General features: G+C 44.7%; 1 protein-coding gene across 8 annotated transcripts in view; it reads left to right on the top strand.

Annotated features, from left to right (window-relative positions):
* The window catches only part of PDE5A (phosphodiesterase 5A), a 639,000-nt gene that overhangs the window by 377,452 nt on the left and 240,866 nt on the right, over nucleotides 1-20,682 (top strand). For all 8 annotated transcript variants that reach the window (XM_069230182.1, XM_069230181.1, XM_069230180.1 and 5 more), the window contains exons 6-7: nucleotides 6,445-6,582; nucleotides 19,859-19,926. In XM_069230182.1, the coding sequence (XP_069086283.1) occupies nucleotides 6,445-6,582; nucleotides 19,859-19,926 (206 nt within the window). The remainder of the gene's footprint in view (nucleotides 1-6,444; nucleotides 6,583-19,858; nucleotides 19,927-20,682) is intronic.

Genomic DNA, 20,682 nt, shown 5'->3' with positions numbered 1-20,682 from the left:
GGTTCTTCCTAGAAACAAGAAATCCAGGGAAAGCCATGTGGACTACTCTGTTTCTGGGCAGTTTGTGTCGTTCTCCTGGACCTTGCCTTGCCATGGAGAACCAGGCAAACTGCAGGAATCATGTGAAATGCCACATATCCACTTGTTTTTCGGGTTTGCCTGCAGGGTGAATTTGAGTGGTTCTTGTAGCCCACCTTTGCTCCACACATGATTTTTTTTAAACAGGCGCATTTTCCTGATTCACAGTTCTTAAAATACCTCATGGGACAATCATACTGACTTCAGTATTAGTGCAAAGAGCAATTTATTGGGACAGGATTGCAATAAGCATTATAACATGTAACAACACAACATATTTAAATCCTTAATATAACACCTGTGTTTTCTCCTTTGCCCCTCATCCCCAATCTCTCACCATAATGTCTCACACATTCTTTCCGCCTTTCACCCCGTCACTTTCTCCCATCACTGTCATCCTCCTCGCTTCCTTTCTGAAACATCCTCCAACCACCATTTCATTCACCTGCTACAGCCAACCTACCCCCTGATCTTCCTTTACCTTAAAACCATATTCCTCCTCCCAAGGGATGGATCCGCCTGCATCTGACTGTCCACCCCCCTCCCATGTACCGCCACATAGAAAAAGCCTGGAGGGTATTTTTCTGCCCCACCCCAGTACCCATTCACTACTGCAACACCCCAATTGCTTCATCCGCACCACACTTTCTCATTCCACAACCGCCCCAAAACGTCTCTTAGTTCCAATGTGCAATGGGCGTAGCCCAGCTCAGAAAGGCGCACACCATCAGCCCAGAAAAACACCCCTTCTTCTTCCTTGATGGCCCCATGTGACACAACATTTATGCCTTTACCCGCGCGAAAAAACTCTCATTGCCCTGTTCACTTTTTTCTGTGTCTTGTCAATGGCTGCATGTTTGACTTCTCCTCTCCATATCCTACGTGGAACAAATTCTGACAACACCAAGCATGTCCCAGAAACTCTGAGCTTTAGACTCTCCAGATCCCGCTGCATGTTTTTCCGTAGTGTCAGTCCTGCTAACTGTACCAAATCATTTTCCCCCAAATGCAAGACCAACATGTCCGGGCATCCCCTTCAAGGCACCATAGATGCTAGCCAAGGCAGTAAACCACCTGATGTCGTGCCACCCTTTCCCCACCAGAGCACCTCGTGCCATCTGTTAGGCAGTCCCAGATTGCGTGCAGCGTACTTCCCTGCCCAATGGATGAAAGAGTGCCCCACTATCCACGTCACCGCCTTGTGGGGAAGATCCGGAACAACGAACCTCGGAACTACGATGTCATTGTTAATGCAAGCAGAACCACTCTTGTTTTTGGGGATGCGGAGGGGGGGATCAGGGTAGTTTGTTTTTTTGGGGGTGTGGTGAGGGATCGGGGTAGTTTGGAATTTGGGGGTGGTGGTCATTGGTTTTTGGGGGTAGGGGGTCGGGGTAGTTTGTTTTTTTGGGGGTTGGGGTGGGGGTAGTTAGTGTTTTGGGGGTGGCGGGTGGGGGTAGTTTGGTTTTTGGGGGTGTGGGGTGAGGAACGAGGTAGTTTCATTTTTGGGGTGGGCGTCAGGGTAGTTTGGTTTTTGGGAATGGGGTCAGGGTAGCTTGGATTTTTGGGGTGGGGGATCGGGGTAGTTTGGTTTTTGGGGGTGGGTAGTCGGTTTTTGGGGGTGGGGGTGTCGGGGTAGTTTGTTTTTTTGGGGGTAAGCGGGTTGGGTAGTTTAGTTTTAGGGGTGGGGAATCGGGATAGTTTTGTTTTTGGGGGTGGGGGTTCAGGTAGTTAGTGCTTTTGGGGGTGGGGTAGTTTATTTCTTGAGGATTGGGGTAGTTAGGTTTTTGGGGGTGGGGGGTCGGGTAGTTTGGTTTTAGGGGTAGGGGCTCGGGGTAGTTAGTGTTTTTGGTGGTGGGAGTGGGGGGTCGGGGTAGTTTGATTTTGGGTGGGGGGATTGGGGTTGTTTGTTTTTTGGGGCGGCGGTTGTTGGTTTTTGGGGGTGGGGTCATTTACTTTTTAGGGACAGAGTAGTCTTATTTTTGGGGGGTTCAGGTAGTTAGTGCTTTTGGGGGTGTGGGGTGAGGAACGAGGTAGTTTCATTTTTGGGGTGGGCGTCAGGGTAGTTTGGTTTTTGGGAATGGGGTCAGGGTAGCTTGGATTTTTGGGGTGGGGGATCGGGGTAGTTTGGTTTTTGGGGGTGGGGAGTCGGTTTTTGGGGGTGGGGGTGTCGGGGTAGTTTGTTTTTTTGGGGGTAAGCGGGTTGGGTAGTTTAGTTTTAGGGGTGGGGGATCGGGATAGTTTTGTTTTTGGGGGTGGGGGTTCAGGTGTTTAGTGCTTTTGGGGGTGGGGTAGTTTGTTTCTTGAGGATTGGGGTAGTTAGGTTTTTGGGGGTGGGGGGTCGGGTAGTTTGGTTTTAGGGGTAGGGGCTCGGGGTAGTTAGTGTTTTTGGTGGTGGGAGTGGGGGGTCGGGGTAGTTTGATTTTGGGTGGGGGGATTGGGGTTGTTTGTTTTTTGGGGCGGCGGTTGTTGGTTTTTGGGGGTGGGGTCATTTACTTTTTAGGGACAGAGTAGTCTTATTTTTGGGGGTTGGGTCGGTTGTTTTTAGGTCGGTTGGCGTGGGTTTTAGGGCTTAGGGTGGGTGGGGGGTATCGGAGTAGTTGTGTTTTTAGGGTGGGTGGGGGATGGCATGCAAAAACCACGCATGCCATTCTACACATGCCTTTACAATGAAAAACCGTTGTAAAGGCATGCATGGTAAAGGCATTCGTGGAAACAACGGGGTCGTTGTTCCGACTGCGTTGTTCAGGCATGCGTGGTTGACGCATGCGTTGTTCCATCATACATTCCCACCTTGTGACTTGTTGGGTCGCTCACACACTCTCGGTAAAAGAAACATGTTAGCCGCCATCACCAGATCACCACAAACCCCGTACTGAATCCCCCATCACTTCCGCACATATCGCTCACTGCATTTTAACCACCATCTTCCAATCATGTGAACCTTCATCATCCCACCACCCCCCCCCCCACGTCGTGCCACTGATGTTGCTGCCCCATTCTGAAACGAGTGGGTCCCGAAGGAGACAGGATACTGGCCTAACGCCACCACTGCTCTGGGCAACACCATCAAAAAATGAAAAGCTGAGACCCTGCTGCCATCCTGATGACAAAACACCACCCCTTGCCTGCCCCCATCCACACTTGAAACAACCACCACTCTCTCACGGGGCAAGCAGTCTCACACCCTCCTTTAATCATCCAGATCCACTTCCCTCTCCCTGCTTGGTCCGTCTTGGATTTCCGCAGCCAACTTAATTGGTGTAGGAGCCTTTTGGACCAGCAGGGCCCTGCTCTTCTATGCCCCTCCCCATCCTCCAATGTCCTGCTGGGCTGGCCAGTGTAAAGCACTCTGTAATGGGATGTCTGCGCCCACACTTGGAGCACTCGTGCTTGAACCTATAAAGGTTTCTGTTGCAAAATCCCTTAATAAAGTTCCAGCAGGCCCCCAGTGTTCCCCCTGCATAGATACCTCTGCCCATGTTACTGGTTGCAGTATCTGCCCCTTGTAAGGTGGGACGTGGCTGAAAGGACTTATACGTAATAGGATAATCCACTCACTGTATGCATCAAGGCTGTAGGTTGAGTGGAAGACATCCACTGCATCCATAATTCAGAGTCCACATCCCCCCATGGTTTATCACGGTTTACGCTGACCCTCACCCTGAATTCCTCATCGTAGCTGAGCCATGCAAACCTCCCGATATGCATTTGGGCCTTCCTTATAATGTCCATGTACTTAAACAAGGCGATGACCCTGTCAGTATTTATCACAATACACGCTAGTGTATATCAGAAATGCTGACGTCCAGTTCTCCGTAATAATGGGGACCCTGGGTCTCCTGGCCAATTCCCACTCTTCTCTTTGACCATTCCTTCACCTGAATATCCCTATGAAGGAGCTTAAACACATCAACATATGCATGTTTCCAGATTCTGCCCTTTGTCTTGTCCAAAAGGAGGGATCCCACCGATATGGCCAAACCCATGTAGGGTAAACATTTTTTGTGACCGGAATTCTCCTTAGACTCCTCACTCACCCCCTTCCCCTGCTTTGGAAGAATCTACCTAAGCTCCTGAACTACCTCCTCCTTCCTTGCTGTCCCACTCCTGTTGACTCACCCTCAGTACCAATCACCTCGTCAACCACTGCTACGTATTTGCATGCCTTTTTCTCAGATCCCCCCTCCTGTGCATCCCACACAGCCTACCCATCCTTCTTGCCTGCTGGTATACCAGATTCACTCCTCCTTGGGTGCCTGGCTGCCGTGCCTGCCTGCTTCCACCGCCCTTGCTTGCCTCCGGTGTCCGCACCTGGCTCCTGTAAGAAACCAACCTCTGCCGCCTGTGAGTCAACCCTGCCCACCCGCCATCACATCTCGACCACCCCTTCCTTCCTCACAGACCTCACCTTCCTCCCAGTCGTCACTCATTTCCTCGTAATCAAGCTCCAATTCATCCTCACAATCAACCGCATCACCCATCACCCGCTCCTTCAAGCGTCCATCCGTAAAGGTGCGCCTAGACCCTTCCCATGTTGTCCTCTCCTTAGGTGTCACACAACACACATGGTCCTTCGTCATAGAGAGGGCCACCATGAACCCCCCTGGTTCTTCAGACCAACGTCCTGGGGCTGTCATGCTGCCTGCTACTGTTGCCAACTTTCTGCCAGCTTCACCTGCTGGCCTCACGCCACCGCCCTCCAGGCCGCCCCAACCTAGCGCATCGTCGACATTACCGGACCCACGAGCTGCACCAGATCCCCCTGTCTGACCTCCCTCTTCTGACTCTGCAGGCACCCACAGCCAGTATCTTCTTGGACCTTAAATCTCCAATCCTAACCTAGCTCCCCCTTTTGCCACTACCCCTTTCTCCTTTTTGACCTGCCGCACCTGTTCTGCCTCTTGATCGCTAACGCCTTCACAACCTCTACCAAAGGGCCTATGTTTCCTCCACCATCCTGTGCTGTTCTTTGATCCTTAAGCCCATTTTGGGACCCCTTGCCCTACCCCGTCCATGCCATACAACCTGCCCCTCCCAGCCCCGCTCACACCTGGCACCATGCCCCCACTCCTGCGACCCTCCACTTGTGTAACTACACTCTCTATGGGCTTACTGGTGCCTTCCCCTGCCTGTTTCCTCTTAGTACCCATGTTCAGGGCCCAGTCGGGAGCCTGGGCACCAGCCTTCTGTTTGTTCCTACCAGCCTTGGCCAGACTCAGGTCCAAGGGGGCCACCAGCCCAGTATCCTCCCTTGACCCCCTATCTCCTCTTTCCTTCTGCACATTCTCAGAGGACTCCATCATGGGCTCCCCCCAACTGCCCTCCTTCACGTCCCCACTATGAGCCCCAGGGATCCCTTCCCCCATGGCACAGTGTGGCTCCTATGCGTCCCAGATACTTTTGGGGCCCGTGGCCCCAGAGAAATGCTTCTACCCCATCCCTTTTTGCTTACATTTGCTGGTGAGATGCACGCTGCCACTGCAGCCGTCACGCCCCGTGACGTGGCCCATATCGGTCTTTCTATGTCAACGCAGGCCTCACCCAACACTCCGGTCTGCAAGAGGCCAGCACGCCCGGCCTCTCCGATGGTGAGCAGCGTAGTGTGCACCACCTCTGCGTCATGCCGTGTGGCCATCCCGCCCTGATACACAAGGGCAACGCAGCCTTTCCTCGCACCTGAGCCTGTTACAAGTGTAAAAAAGGGCCTCTCTGGAAAAGAATCTCTAAACGCTCCTTGTCATTTCCTCTCCTGGTCCCTTAAATGTACCTACCCACATGACCCCTTCAATTCCCCCACACAGCCTAACCAATCCTGTCCCTCTCCCTCTGTCCCACGAATCTTCCCGAGGGAAGGCTAGCCTGCGACTAGCTTCCCCCGTGACCCTCCCTTGGCTCATTCATACTAAAACTAACAGTAGATTTAAGTTTATTTCTATTTTTCCGGCAGTAGCAAATGTGACTTATCGCACTTTAAAGCTCCAAAATGAAACATCGATATATAGTGCAGTATATTATTTCCCCGATAGAGACTCTTTTTTTTTTTTCTTTTTTTTTCTGAACTAGTTATTTGTGCACGTACAGCTTGTAGCAATCAGCACTGCCCGAGAACCATTATACGGTTCCAGTCATGCCGTCTGAAAGCATGAACGATCCCGAGAGGTAGCTGACAAATGTAACTCCCTGTGTATTCTTTCTTTTTGCACGTAAGCTTTTTCTACTTACTTCACAGTCGAGTCTGAGGTGCAAATGCCATTTTAAAAACTGTTGCCTCACTGCAATTAAATACGACCACGCACATATCGAAATTCTCCCGCCATTTCTAGCAGCCATTGCAGACTGTTTTAATTTTGATCCTTTGTTGTGCAGGTACTCCTTGACCTCGCTACCTTGATTTTTGAAGAGCAGCAGTCATTGGAAGTCATCTTGAAGAAAATAGCAGCGACCATTATCTCTTTTATGCAGACCGAGCGGTGCACCATTTTCATTGTGGATGAAGATTCCTCTGTGAGTGTTGAGTAAGGCCTTTCTTGAGAGATTCAAGATGTGTTTTGTTCTCTTTGACCTGTGATTTATAGACTTCAGTACCACAGTGACTCGTAGGTGGTGTAACAAAATTTAGAAAATGGGGGCAGTATTTCCTTCCAGTGTCTACTCTCATTATTTTTTTTTTCCAGTTGATGTAATAACTCGTTTTGGTTATATAGTGCCCATACTGCCACTTAAACATTAGCAGTGAGTTGTCAGTTGACCGAACTATCCTGCTGACTACTAAGGCCCATATTTATACTTTTGTAGCACCGCAATTGCGTCATTTTTTGACGCAAAAGCAGTCTATACTTACAAAATATAATTGTAATTTGTAAGTTTGCGCTACTTTTGCGTAAAAAAAAAGACACAAATGCGGCGCTAAAAAAGTATAAATATGGGCCTAAATGTGCATGGGTCTGAAATGTCAGTGGTGTCTTTTGCACTACACTGCTTTTGTTTTGCTCAGTCAAAATAGACCTTTGGGCCTAAACAACTTCTTCGTGGTGGGCTGGGGGAAGCAGGTGAAAAATGGGTGCAGGAAATTCCTTCTGATCCAGCTCGGGATACTCAGAATTGAGAAGTGTGGGGGAGTCTGAGAGATTTGTGTGAAAGGAGATTGATGAGTGAACGCTTGTCTAGTAACTGGTCTGCCCAGAGCATTGCTGGTTATTCCTGGCTTGATTAAGAGAAGGGCAATTCATTCCAGGGCCTAGCGATGCATTCCATACATCTTCTGTGACTCCGACGATGACAGATTTGTCCCTTAGCTCTGGACAACACAGACCTGAAGTGACTCTGGTTTGAAGGAGCAGGAGTAAAAGAATACTAATGTTTTTTGTATTTTCGCTGCCCCAGCTTTTCACAACAGTGTGCAGTTGCTCTGAAATATGAGATAACAGTTGTGTGATGAGTATAGTGTATAAGCAAAATGAACAATTCGACTTGTGCAGTTTGCGCTGTGAAACAGTGTTATCCTGTTTGTTTTATTACGATATGGATTCATACATAACACACTAAGGATTTGCGTGGTGACCTTGCAATTGATAGTGTCAGTGCTGGACACTGAGGACCTTTACTCCTTATTTCATTTGCAATAGTGTTAAGCATGCTCCACAAGAGCTGGCCTACCATTGTGTACTTGCATGAGTATATGGACTCAAATGACAAATGTTATCTGAGCTCTTAGATATGGGCATTGCCCCGAGACTCTCCGCAGCCACTGTTGGCAAAGCTTTGAAATAATCGATTTACTGCGGAGAATGCTTTGCCACAAATAAGTGCAAAGGACCTCAAAAACATGACAGAATCGGACAAGAGAACAGCCACCGTCTTGTTTTGCTAATATTACTGTGGAAAAAGACTGAGCTCTAATAACAAAGATGTTTTTATGGAGAGGCAGGGAGACTGGTCATGTTCGAGGTTTCTCTAAGGCCACTGAGATGGCGTGAGTGTCCCTGGCTTCCATCTCTTCAGAGCTTTCATTCCATCATTTCTATATTCTTTCAAAAGCAGGATTGCAGGTGAGACCAAACTGAGGTAAATTGTGCCACATCTTCTGACAGTGGTGTTAGGGTTCACACTTACTCGACAGCTAAAGTACGACTGGTGTGTTTTAAAGATGTTAAGCAAGCGTTTATTTATGTTGATCTTTCATAAAACTGACAAAGTAGTCAAATGTTGAAGGCGCATAGGACCACCTCAAACCAGAACAGATGCTGCCGAATACCAAGATCCGGCCGCCCTAAGATAAAACACGGAAAACACAACAGAGACCAGGCTCTGCAGTTGATCGTATTTATTAATAGCCTGGCGTTATTAAAATCCTGGCAATCTCCAGGACGCCCTTGTTTGCAATGAGGTGGAAACAAAGGCGCGTTGTTAGGCTCGCGCATTGGGTGTGTAGTCTTCCTCCAGTGACTAATGATTACAGCAGAATGACAAACATCGTTTCCAACTGTAAGCTGCTTCCAAGGTGAAAAAGAGCCTTTGCTCTTTCCACATTGAAAGGGCTTCCCAGTTACCTAATCACGAGCAAAGAGCTTTTCAGCACGGTCAGGTGTATGAAGTGTCATAGAAATGCTGCAACTGAATACATAAAAATACCTGACATTGTGTAACAGAGTACCTATACATGGGAGCTCTTTGTCAAACAGCTCTAAAACGTAATATTATTTGGAACATCAAAACAGTGTCTCAGTATATTTGTTTATAATCTCTACTGTTTAAATGGGTGAATAGATTGTGGGTAAATTGAATGTGTTGGTGGTTGCAAATGGTGAATCATGCCCCTCATTTTTGTCATCAGGCTTTTATGGAGAGCAAGAGGAAGGCAAAAGGGGAGGAGGAAAGAGGTAAAGAATGATAGGAAAACAGTGACAAACGGAGAAGGTAGGATGAAAGGAGGGTGAGATAAAGAGACAGGAAATGTAGGATGGTGCAATAAAAAGGCTTAAGGTGCATTCAAGGGCAGGCAGAGTTGGCATTAAGCAACCCTGGCATTCTGCAGTGCTGGTGGTGGACTCATACAAAAACATAGCATCCCTGCACTTATTTTTTTTTTTTTACAAATTAAGCTCTGGCCGTAGTACAAACAAAAAGTGTCTAAATAAAATATGCAAGAAATTTGGGCACTTCCTGTTCTACATTGTTTTGCTATTATGCCATAGAGTTATGCCATTTTGATATTCATAGTAACATACATACAACTCTTCATTGCAGCTTCTAAATTTCGAATCCTCTCTGTAAGCAATACGGACAATTGTGGTGGCTCCCCGAGGCTTCTTGTAACATTTTCACTTTAGATAAATAAAATAAGGAGGTCGAAGAAAACCTTATATAATCTTCAGAATTGTTTGTGCAGAGGTAAGAGGGGAGCAAACATTTAGCATTGTGCAACTTTGATCATAAGTCATTATTTCAGAACCTTTACCCCACTGAGATGTTTACTGTTTGTCCCCATGGAGTCATACAGTAGTAACCCAAAGAACATTAATGAAAAAGGGAAGACAAACCACCAATATTGCAGAGAAGGCTAGACTGAAAAGCCCCTAATGCCTGTCATGGTTAGAAACCTTTACTGAAAATGTAAAGGCAAGTGACACAAGTGTGTAAGTCATTGGATAAAACAGGAGCAAGTTAAAGAAATCAAGATTAAGGCCCTCATTTAGAGTTTGGCAGATGGGTTACTCTGTCAAAAACGTGACAGATAACCCGTCTGCTGTATTACTATTTCCGTAGGATATAATGGAATCATAAAACGGCGGACGGGATATCCGTCACATTCGTGATGAAGTAACCCTAATTCGCCAAACTCTAATTTAGGCCCTAAATGTTTTAAAGACGTTAGGATTCAGTGGCTATAAATTTAGGGCCCATTAAGCACTTGCAGTGCTAGAACAATGTTCAGGAAATATTCTAATTGCTTTTGTGAGTTGTTTTAGCAGAAACTTGTGTCCAGGGTATGACTGAGCAAGGATAGGCCTGAACTGTTTTAAAAGGTGGGCCTGCTGAAGTAAGTTACCTCTTCCTTCAGTAGAATTTTCCACACCTCAGTTCACTCAAGTGTGGATAAGGAAAAGACATATCTCATGACGTTCTGATATCTCATGGGCTCAAGGTGACAAATGTTGAGTACAAGAAAAGGCTCTCAGCAGGAGCAGGCACTCTTAAAGACCAAAGCAGGATTCAAGACCCTAGGATCAAAGCAGCAAACTTACCGAGTGGGGTCTCAAAATCATGGTGTTGCAAAACCAAATAGCTTCAGCAGGGCATTCAACATATGAAATAACTGTCAAGTAGAGCATGCTTGTGAAACCCACACCTGCCAAGACACATTGGCAGAGGAGTTTTATGAGGTGTCAATCACAAAGTGATTTTTCCTTGCAAAACCCTGTTACCCTTGTTTTGCATCCTGCGCACCGAGTGACAATAGTAACTGTTGCGCCTGGACGGATGCTTTTCCTTTTATCTAGTCAAACCTTTGTATTATCTATCCATTAATGTGTGGGCATAAATATGGATCTCCCACTCCAAAGGAAGAATCCCAGGACACTTCCAGCCTCTCTAATCATTTGAAAGGCACTGCCTATTTTGAACCTAAAGCATCTAGATAATAGTGGATTTACAATGTGTGAAGTGAAGGCTGAAGGACTAATTAAGGAGGGAGCAGGAATTAGAAAATTATTAAGGTAAAACAGTCCTTATTTATACTTTAGCAGAGGTACTGCTATTGCCAAGTCTCCAGCTGGCCATTGTTCTGTATCCCCTTGCCATGGTCATCTGTGATTTTTCTCCAAATGTAGGAGGTGACGGGGGCATAGTGGGGGAGCACAGCACAGTGGCGGTTGTCAGTGTGATGACAGTCCTCATTCAGCCAAACCCTAAATAGATGCCAAAATACAGTTGGGATGCATGCTAATCATCTCGAAATAATTGATTCATCAGAGCTCCAGTTTGTGGCAAATCTTTGAATCTGTCTCACTAAAAAAACTCAATAACGCTGCTGCATTTTTTTCACCTTAGATTAAAAGGCACCTTTTCTAGCCAATAAACGCCTAAGAATGTAGATTTTCCTAGTTTATGACGGAAAGTCTTAATTTTATTAAAGACACGGAGGCGAGTATTATGCGTTTCTTCTCTTGCTTTATTTAAACAGCAGCAGTCAAGAAGAACTACAAATCCCATGAGGCTAAAACAGACAGCCAATGGGATTGAAAAAGTAGTGTACTAATATGACATCCAATAGGAGCGACCCCATGCCATTATGACGTCACTTGACTGCAAGCAGCCCTCTTTTCTTGCGAATAGTCAATCATTGAAAAATAATGGGAATAGAGAACAAAGAATAAACAATGCCATGAGAAAAGCAAAAACGTCGGAACAAAAGTCAAGTATCCTGTAAAGGTAGGAATGTGTCCTTAAATCCGAGGGATACGATTCCAAACTTGAATTGAATGGTAGATCTTCGTGATGCCAGGAAGTCCAATTAGGATGCTGGTTGCGAAGTTGCAGCAGGCGCTGGAAAGAAGGGAGGGAGAGAAAAACCAAGTTAATCCAGAGGTGGGATAATACTCGCCTCCGTGTCTTTAATAAAATTAAGACTTTCCGTCATAAACTAGGAAAATCTACATTTTATGACAAGACCGGAGGCTCCTATTATGCGAGTTTAAAGCATATTAATTACATTAAACGACACATTATCAACAGGCTTACAATAAAAAACTCGAAAGGTATTATCATTGGACCAGTCTGCAGACTTGAGAATATCCTCCAAACGAGAACCTGCCCAGAAGGCCTTGGAAGCCATAGCTCCTCTGGCAGAGTGAGCTCCAAATCTGGAAATATCTATGCCTGCTAAAGACATGATCAATCTAACCCAACGTGCTAAAGTGGCTGATGAAACCGGGTTATGAGGTTTCCTGAAAGAAATAAGAAGTTGGGAAGAGGATGTTCTCAACTCTGCAGTTCTTTGTTCATAAACTTTAAGACATTGGCCTACACATAACTTCGGATGTTGAGGGAAATAAGGATAGAAAACTGATGATAAGTTGGTCTTGGTACGTCGAACAACCGAGAACAACACCCCCGAAGGAGTGAATTGGCGGTTGGAGACGTCCAATGCTCTGACATCCGAAAGGCGTTTAATAGAGATTAAACATAATAACATTGTAAGTTTGGCAGATAACATTTTTAGTGATAAAATCGAGTTGTCTGGTAAAGAGTTCAAGTACTTTAGAACAACATTAACATCCCACAAGTTATTGTACTTTGGTAGAGGAGGTTTGGAAAATTTTACTCCCTTTAGTAATCTGCATACCAGCGGATGTTCGCCGACCGGTTTCCCATTGACGTGTGTATGGTTAGAGGAAATAGCTGATCTGTAAAGGTTGATAGTACGGAAAGCTTTGCCTTTGCTGGCTTCTGCGGCCAAGAAATTGACTATAAATATTATATCTGTTGAAAAGGGATTAATGTGCCTTCCCAAACACCAGCCGTCCCATAAAGACCAGGCTGCCTTGTATGCTTTCTTGGTACCAGGGGCCCAGGAATTTGCGATGAATTGAGAAGCTTCTGACGAAATGACAGGGAAAGTGTGAGAATTGCTGAAATCTTCCAAGCGGATAGAATAAGGAGATTGTCCGAAATGAGGGGGTGAGGACGATGAAGGGGGTCCAGGAGTAAATCTGGGAAGGGCTGGATTAGCAGGGGAAAATCCACAGAAAGTTCCAGTAAGGTAGGGTACCATACCTGGGATTGCCAAAACGGAACTATGAGGATAAGAGAGGCCTGTTGACGTCTGGCTTGTGCTAAGACTCTGTTGATCATGATAAAAGGGGGGAAGGCGTAATTGAGCGCATGAGACCAATCTTGCAAGAAAGCATCTGATGCTAAGGCTAATGGATCTGGGCGCCAGCTGTAAAATCGAGGAAGCTGTGTGTTGAGACGGGATGCAAAAAGGTCTATGGAGAGCGGACCCCATAAGGATTGTATCCTGTGGAAAACTGAAGGATGAAGTTTCCAATCGCTGGAATCTCGAAGATGACGAGAATGCCAGTCTGCCACTGAATTGAGGGCTCCCGGAAGATATTCTGCATGAACCGAAAGATGGTTTGTAAGGCAAAATTCCCAAAAACTCTTGGCCAAATCCGCCAGAGGTTTGGACCTTGTACCTCCGAGATGATTTATGTACCTGACTGCGGATATATTGTCCATTCTGAGAAGGATTGCACAATGTACCTTGTGTTTTGCCAGGCTTTTGATTGCAAAGGAGCCGGCAAGCATCTCTAAACAATTGATGTGCAATTTGGACTCCTCGATAGACCATGTACCTCCAGTCGAGATGGGACCACAACGGGCCCCCCAGCCTAGATGGCTTGCATCGGATTCTAACACAAGATCTGGGGCTGACGGAAAAATACTTTTCCCGTTCCAAGCATCTAAATGGTCTATCCACCACTGAAGCTCTGTGCGAGATTCGAGATCTAAGGGCACGAGGTCGGAATAAGACAGCCCTTTCCTTAAGTGCTGGATCTTTAGCCTTTGGAGTGATCGGTAATGGAGGGGACCTGGAAATATCGCTTGGATGGAAGAGGAAAGCAGACCTACTATTCGAGCTAAAGTTCTGAGGGAGATGAGAGAAGTGCGAAGCACCTGAAGAATTTCCGACTTTATGGATTTTATTTTCGTTGTAGGAAGAAGAAGAGTAGCGGAAATGGAATTGATCTGGAAACCCAGAAATTCTAGGACTTGGGAGGGGGTTAAAAGAGATTTTTCTCTGTTTATTATGAAACCGAGGTCCTCTAGGAGAGAACAAGTGATCTGCAAGTGGAGTAGCAGAGTTTGGGGAGACTGATTCATGATGAGGATATCGTCTAAGTAGATTAGGAGCCTTATACCCTGAGCCCTTAGATGAGCAACTACGGGCTTGAGAAGCTTGGGGAAACACCAAGGGGCAGACGATAGACCGAAGGGTAGAGAGGTAAAGTGATACATTTGATCTAGCCATAGGAACTGCAGGAATTTCCTGGAATATGGATGAACGGGAATCACTAGGTAAGCATCCTGAAGATCCAATCTGACCATCCAATCGTATTGGAGAAGTATATCTCTGAGATGAAGAATTGTCTCCATTTTGAAATGTCGGTACACCACAAACCGATTGAAATGCTTTAAGTTGATGACCGGACGCATCTTTTTGTTTTTCTTTTGAACTAGAAAAATTGGGCTGGTAAATCCCAAGGGATGAGGGTGTGTGATTGAAATCGCTTGTTTTTGTAAGAGAGAGCTTACCTCGGTAGATATCAACTCGTTCATTTCTGCTGAGAAATGGGGAAGAGGGGGAAAAAATGTTTGCACTGGAGTAGAGTAAAGCTCTATGCTGTAACCCTGTACCGTGTTTAGAACCCACACATCTGCTGTAATTGTTAACCAATTTGAAAGAAAATGGAAAATACGACCTCCTGTTGGAAGGAGAGCAACTTGAGGGCTTACCTGTAGGGTTGGAGGCTCTAGAATGTCTGAAGGACCTGGCACGATAACCTCTGCCACGTTGGGGGTAGAATTGAGGTCTGAAGTCTTGTTGATAGGAATTATAGGATGCTCTGGAGCCTTGATTGGAGAATCCACGGCCGGTAAAGCGGCCCCTGCCTCTACCGGCCCTGGCAAAAACCCGTTGGTTAAACATCTTCCTCATGGATTGTTGGGCTTTATCCAGTGAGGTAAAAGTGGCTACATACTTGCCGAGGTCCTTTATGAAGGAATCCCCGAACAGTTGTCCCTCAGTATGGATCTGAGGATGTACAGTCGCTAAATTAATTAATTTAGGGTCCAATTTGATCAGGAGGCCTTTACGTCTTTCGTGAATGAAAGCGGAATTAGCATTTCCTAAAAGACAAAGACAACGTTGAACCCACAGGGAAAGCTCTTCTGGGTCTAAAAAGGTACCATCCAGTCTGGCCGCCTCCACCATGTCAAAGATTCTTGTTAAAGGACCAATTATATCGAGGAGTTTGTCCTGGCAGGACGACCACGCTTTGTCTACCCCTTTGCGAGGGTCCTTGCCCTTCTTAGTAAAAAAGGTTAACATCTGCTGGTCAATGGCAGGGGTAGTTGTTGCCTTGTGCGGAAGCACAGGACGTGGACATTCTGATTTCAGCTTGGCTCTAGTTTGTTTATCAAGGGGGGTGAATAACTTTTGAGCCACATAATCCCCAACATGTTCATCTGGAAACCATTCTGTAGAGTTGGGATGTAAAATGTGGGAAGGATCGAACATAGGTAAGCCTTCTGCATCCAAGAGGGGGGGACCGAGGAAATTTTGGGTTTCTTTGGAGGGGGAGGGTAAAAAGAATCATCATGGTCTTTATCAGAAGCGTAGTAGTCTGAATCAGCGTCTGGCATGTCCTCATCAGTATCTGGAGCAGAGGCCGTGGGAATAGAAGGGGGTATATTATGTTGTTTGTATTTTCTCTTAAAAGAGGGTCTGGAAGCCATATTATTATTCTCCTTGGCAGGAGCCGTGGGAGGAACCGCGTCCTCTGTCATGTGTGAGTCAAACTCACTCTCCTTTTGAGTCAAACCCGAGGGGTTGACAGGCAGGCGATGACTGCATTCCCCCGCAGTCTGGGCCGAAGATTTAGACAATAAGTTAGCAAAATTTGATTCCAAATTTTTTGATAGTTTTTGAATGGATGATTGCATTGCCTGCTTAACAGAAGTTTTAATAAAATTACGCAGTTCATTCCTTATTTCCTCAACACTGGAAACACTGTGTTCCACTGGTGAGGAATTGGGTTCCATTATAAAGGAAAAATAGTATCAAAGTGTAAGGAAAAAATCTCTATGAAAAAATAGACAGGAATATGTGTAAATAGTCAGAAAGGGTTAAAACCCAGGCAACCGGGGGTTAATAGAACAAGCAAACCGACTTGTATTAGAAAAAACTCCTCCTCTTGAGGGCGGGGCCGAGGAACAAGTTGCACGGAGTTACCAGAAGCTGTCTGCGTCGGAGAAAGCAGTCAGGTAGGAGCGGCAAAATAGGAGCGGCAAAATAGGAGTATTCCTCGCGTCAGGGAAAAACCCGAGTAACGGTTATCTCCCAGACGCGAGGGAAGCTCCTTTAGAATGTCGCGCGCTAGGCGCGCAGAGAAACAGTTGTGCTTCGCGGCCCGGGAGCAACCGACGTTGCACCCGGGAACCGGGAAGGGGACGCGAGCGCAGAGTAACGCGCTGAAATCAATGCGGCAACATGCCGCCAACAAAGTATGATATCGGAACACCAATGCATCAAGAAATATTAATAAACATGTTAACAATAAAGTAAGGTTATGAGAGAAAATTTTATCGAACTTATCTTGACTGCAGCAGCAAGAAAAGAGGGCTGCTTGCAGTCAAGTGACGTCATAATGGCATGGGGTCGTTCCTATTGGATGTCATATTAGTACACTACTTTTTCAATCCCATTGGCTGTCTGTTTTAGCCTCATGGGATTTGTAGTTCTTCTTGACTGCTGCTGTTTAAATAAAGCAAGAGAAGAAACGCATAATAGGAGCCTCCGGTCTTGTCATAAAATCGTGAATTACAAGGGGCAATCAAAATGTTTGCAATCAGATCAACTGTGAAATTTGAGAAAAATATCAGAACCAAGTAAGCTAGAGGAATTTCAAAATAAAGTAATGCCTGAGATTTGGGAAACTCTTTAGAATGCTGTTAAAGCTTTTCCTAAAATTACGCATGGAAAAGGGTTCGTTCTGAACTATTTTCCAAATGCTTTTCAATGCACTACATTCAAGTCCTAGACAGCTCTTTCCTGCAATACATTGCCTTTTTATAAACGGCAATAGACAAACTGAAAGTGGACAGCACATGCATAGCTCAAAATATGTGATTAAGGGCCATATCTATGAACACATTTTCCCATAGACACAAAATGAGTAAAACCCTTTGATACATCTGACCCTAAGTGATTACTGAATCTTATACCCCACAGCTAGGCTTTTTATTAGAGCCACATTAGTAATATCTGAAAAGTTATTTCTGCAAAAGCATTTTCTCACATACAGATCTTCATGTGAGTAAATCTACAAGCAGGAGTTGGCAGGGAGTATGCAATCTATAACAGGAATGCAGGGGGGTGGGTGCAGGAATGGGTTTCTCAATGGCAAAATGTTTCCAATAGCCAAAATGAAGTTAATAAGTCAATTTGTCCTTTTTTGCATATGAGAATGAACGAAGGTATATATGCATGCATGCAAAAATGTAAGTTGCAAACGTTTTCCAGGAATACGCCTGCAAGCATGCAGCTGTCACAGGTTTCCAGGGGTTACGTTTGTGAGTTCAAAAAAGTTGGAAATCTGCACTCAAGTGAGGTTGGAAGCCCACTGGTGTAGATTGTCAACTTTTGATAATTAGGCCCAGTTTGTATCTTTTCATTGACTGGTAGCACTACAATTATGACATTTTGTGTGGAGTTCTAATTTTCCAGTGTAGCCTCCGTAAAGTATGAAATATAAAAACAAAAACTCCTTACAGAATTTATCTTTTTTAGACTGTATTTGAAAAATACATCATAATGAAGCACTTTGGGGCATTGACGAGAGGTAGGAAAGCGCTATAGTTCTGATGTAATACAAGGCAACAAAATAGCAAGTATTATCGAAAGTATTATAGAAAGCATGAATAATAATAAAACATGGGCCTTCCCTTTGTTCCTCTCGTCATTTGTGTCCTTTGATCAAAGGCAGTGCTTAATTTGTAAATAAAAACATGCGGCAATTAAATGTGGGAACACGGAAAACTGAGGCAGTGTAATCCTGAAGCCACCTCTGGCCTCTTCAATCCTTTTAAAGCCACTCCCTGCCCCTTCAGTTCACTCTTGCAGCTTTCTGCTTTCTCCCATTGTGACGCTCTTTAGTATTTCTCTTCATCCGTCTTTCCTTTATGTGTATTTTATTCGCAGTAAATGCTTGAGGTGGAAAAATAAGCGCCGGCCCTCAAAAATAAGTGCGGGTGCTCAGCACCGAAAACAACAAGCACAAATTAAGCACTGATCAAAGGTACTCTATAGATAAGTTAATGTCTGTAAAGAGAATTCACTTACTAGTAATTAGGCTGTTTATAAATCTACTCACCACGATCTGTCTCTCTGTGAGTAGATTTATATAGTGTTGCTTTGTGAACGAAATCGCTGCAGGGTGATTTCTAATTGAGGAACTGTTTCTATGAAGTCAAGAAGGGGTATATTATTATTCTGTGAATACCAGAGTCATTTTACTAGGCGGAGAGTTAACCTGGTTCCAAGAAACAGCAAAGAGATGATTTTCAATGTGTTCTGAGTACTTGGGGTAGATAATCATTGGCCAATCAGAGAAAGTGTGTTTGAGATGAGAGACCTGGTGCATCTAATTGGGCTTATTACACAAACCAAATGTTTATGATTACTCCCTGATTTACAGAAGCCCAAGGGGTATGCTAGGGTAAGCTATGGTGTTCACCACTGTGCTCCAATCCAATCCCCACAAATCCACCACACTGGGTGTGAGAAATTCGCAGGCATATGTTTAGGGCAAATGTGAAATTCCATATTTAGTTCTTTTATTCTTTTGCCTCAAAAAGTGACCTTTAATCTGACATGTTGTACCAGCATAAAAGAATCAGGAGGTCAGGGTAGAAATTCCACCTGACATCTAAAAAAATAATTTCCAAGGCCTTACTTGATGAGTAGGCATGAGAACACAGACAATTTGCATTTTGAAATATGTGAACCATTGACAGAAAATCACTTGCAGGACCTTCACCCACCACTTACAGTGCTCTGTTGCATCCTAGCTTTGTTCGTACTATGCTCATACATAAAATACAATTTATGTTATGTTATATCAGGCTTCTCCAACGAGTAGATCGTGAGCTACTGGTAGCTCTCCATCTACTTGTAAGTAGCTCTTCTGTGTGCAGCCCAGCATATTAAATTAGACTTTTTTGTTTGACTGAATTAACCTAGCTATACTAAAATTAAAAAGCATATATACAAGGTGAAAATGTGTGCATTTACAGAACTCATTCTGATGTTTTGATAAAAATGGTTCAATTTGCAGAATATATTTAAAGCTGGTGTTTGAGTTACAAATTATAACGCACTGGGAGGCTCTTTGCTCATATTATTACCTTGGTGCCAGGGGCATTTTAGCTATGGTTGTTATGTATTATCCACATAGAGGCATTATAAATTGACCCAGTCTTTTTGACATTAGAACCGGTAACTTTCCCTGGCGCACTGAGGTGAATACTGATGGTAATCTTGCATGGAGTGGCCACTACAATCACTGTAGCCCTAAATTTAGTAGCTCGGGATTATTTTTATTGAGCATAAGTAGCTTTTACTACAGAAACGGTTGGAGACCCCTGTGTTATGTTATATTATGTTAAGTTATAATGTAACAAAACAGAACGTAACATAACGTAACTTGTACATGTGTACATTCAAAAAGTCCAGGGTCTCTTGGCGCTGCATGATTTAATGTGTTTTTTATTGTTACCCTACTCCTTGGGAGTCAGTGTTATGATATAGTTATTATGCGGTGTTGTGCCGGGAAGTATGATATGCTTTATCATTGTAAATGCTGTGTAAAGTTGGACACTGTGTAACATTTTAAAAAACTGATAAGATATTACTCAAAATATAAAAAAGTTTGCATAATCTCCATTTTGCCTGCAGTGCTGCCTTTGCCTGATACAAATCCTAAATCCCTTTTTTCAGGATTCTTTTTCCAGTGTATTTCACATGGAATCCGAGGAACTTCGCGACTCTGCAGATGCTGCCAAGAGGTAAGTAAACTGGATTGAAGACCCATACAGATCACACAATAACACGCGGCTTCACCATACTGCATCGGAAAACTAGTTCTCTGTAGCGTCCTCGGCGTGTAATTTCCACCGTGCCGCCCAGGTACAGAGTTTTAAGGGCGAGCATGCCTTTCAGAGATTGGCTTGCCGGCACGTAAATGCGCAGTCACTGTGGCTGAGGCATGCACTTTCTGACCAAATCGTGACAAAAATAACTTTAAACATCAACAGCCTTTCTGAACGACGGAGGTGATTAAAAGCGGTTTATCTGTATCACATTTTATATCTCGTGCCAGAAAGGAAGGGAAACTGAGATTCATTCAATGCCTGTTGTGTTCACAGCGGGTTCTCCTTGAAAACTAAAGACAGGAAAAATCTATTTTCATATCAGTTCCCTGAAATAGTTTTTTTTATCGTCATTGTAACTCAGTTCACTGATTTGCTGTTGTAGTGAGATTCGACACTATTTACTTTAATGTGAAAGAACATATTTACGGCATAGTTGATTGACGCTTAGACGCAGGCGTCAGGGGTTCGAATCCCGGTTTTGATGTGTGTAACTCCCAGGAAAACATTTTATCCGTTTGTCTGAAATTGGGGATGTGTAACAGTGTGTAACCGTGTGGTGTCTAGTATTCTTACATTGTGTGTTTCCACCGTGCACTTGCTATTACTTCCTTGTGTTTGTAACCTGGTCTCAGCCAGACCCTACAAAGCATATGAGCAATGTTTCCACCG

This window comes from Pleurodeles waltl, chromosome 1_1, assembly GCF_031143425.1.
Source record: "Pleurodeles waltl isolate 20211129_DDA chromosome 1_1, aPleWal1.hap1.20221129, whole genome shotgun sequence".
NCBI classification, from domain to species: Eukaryota; Metazoa; Chordata; class Amphibia; order Caudata; family Salamandridae; genus Pleurodeles; species Pleurodeles waltl.
This window is presented reverse-complemented; position numbering and strand designations above follow the sequence as displayed.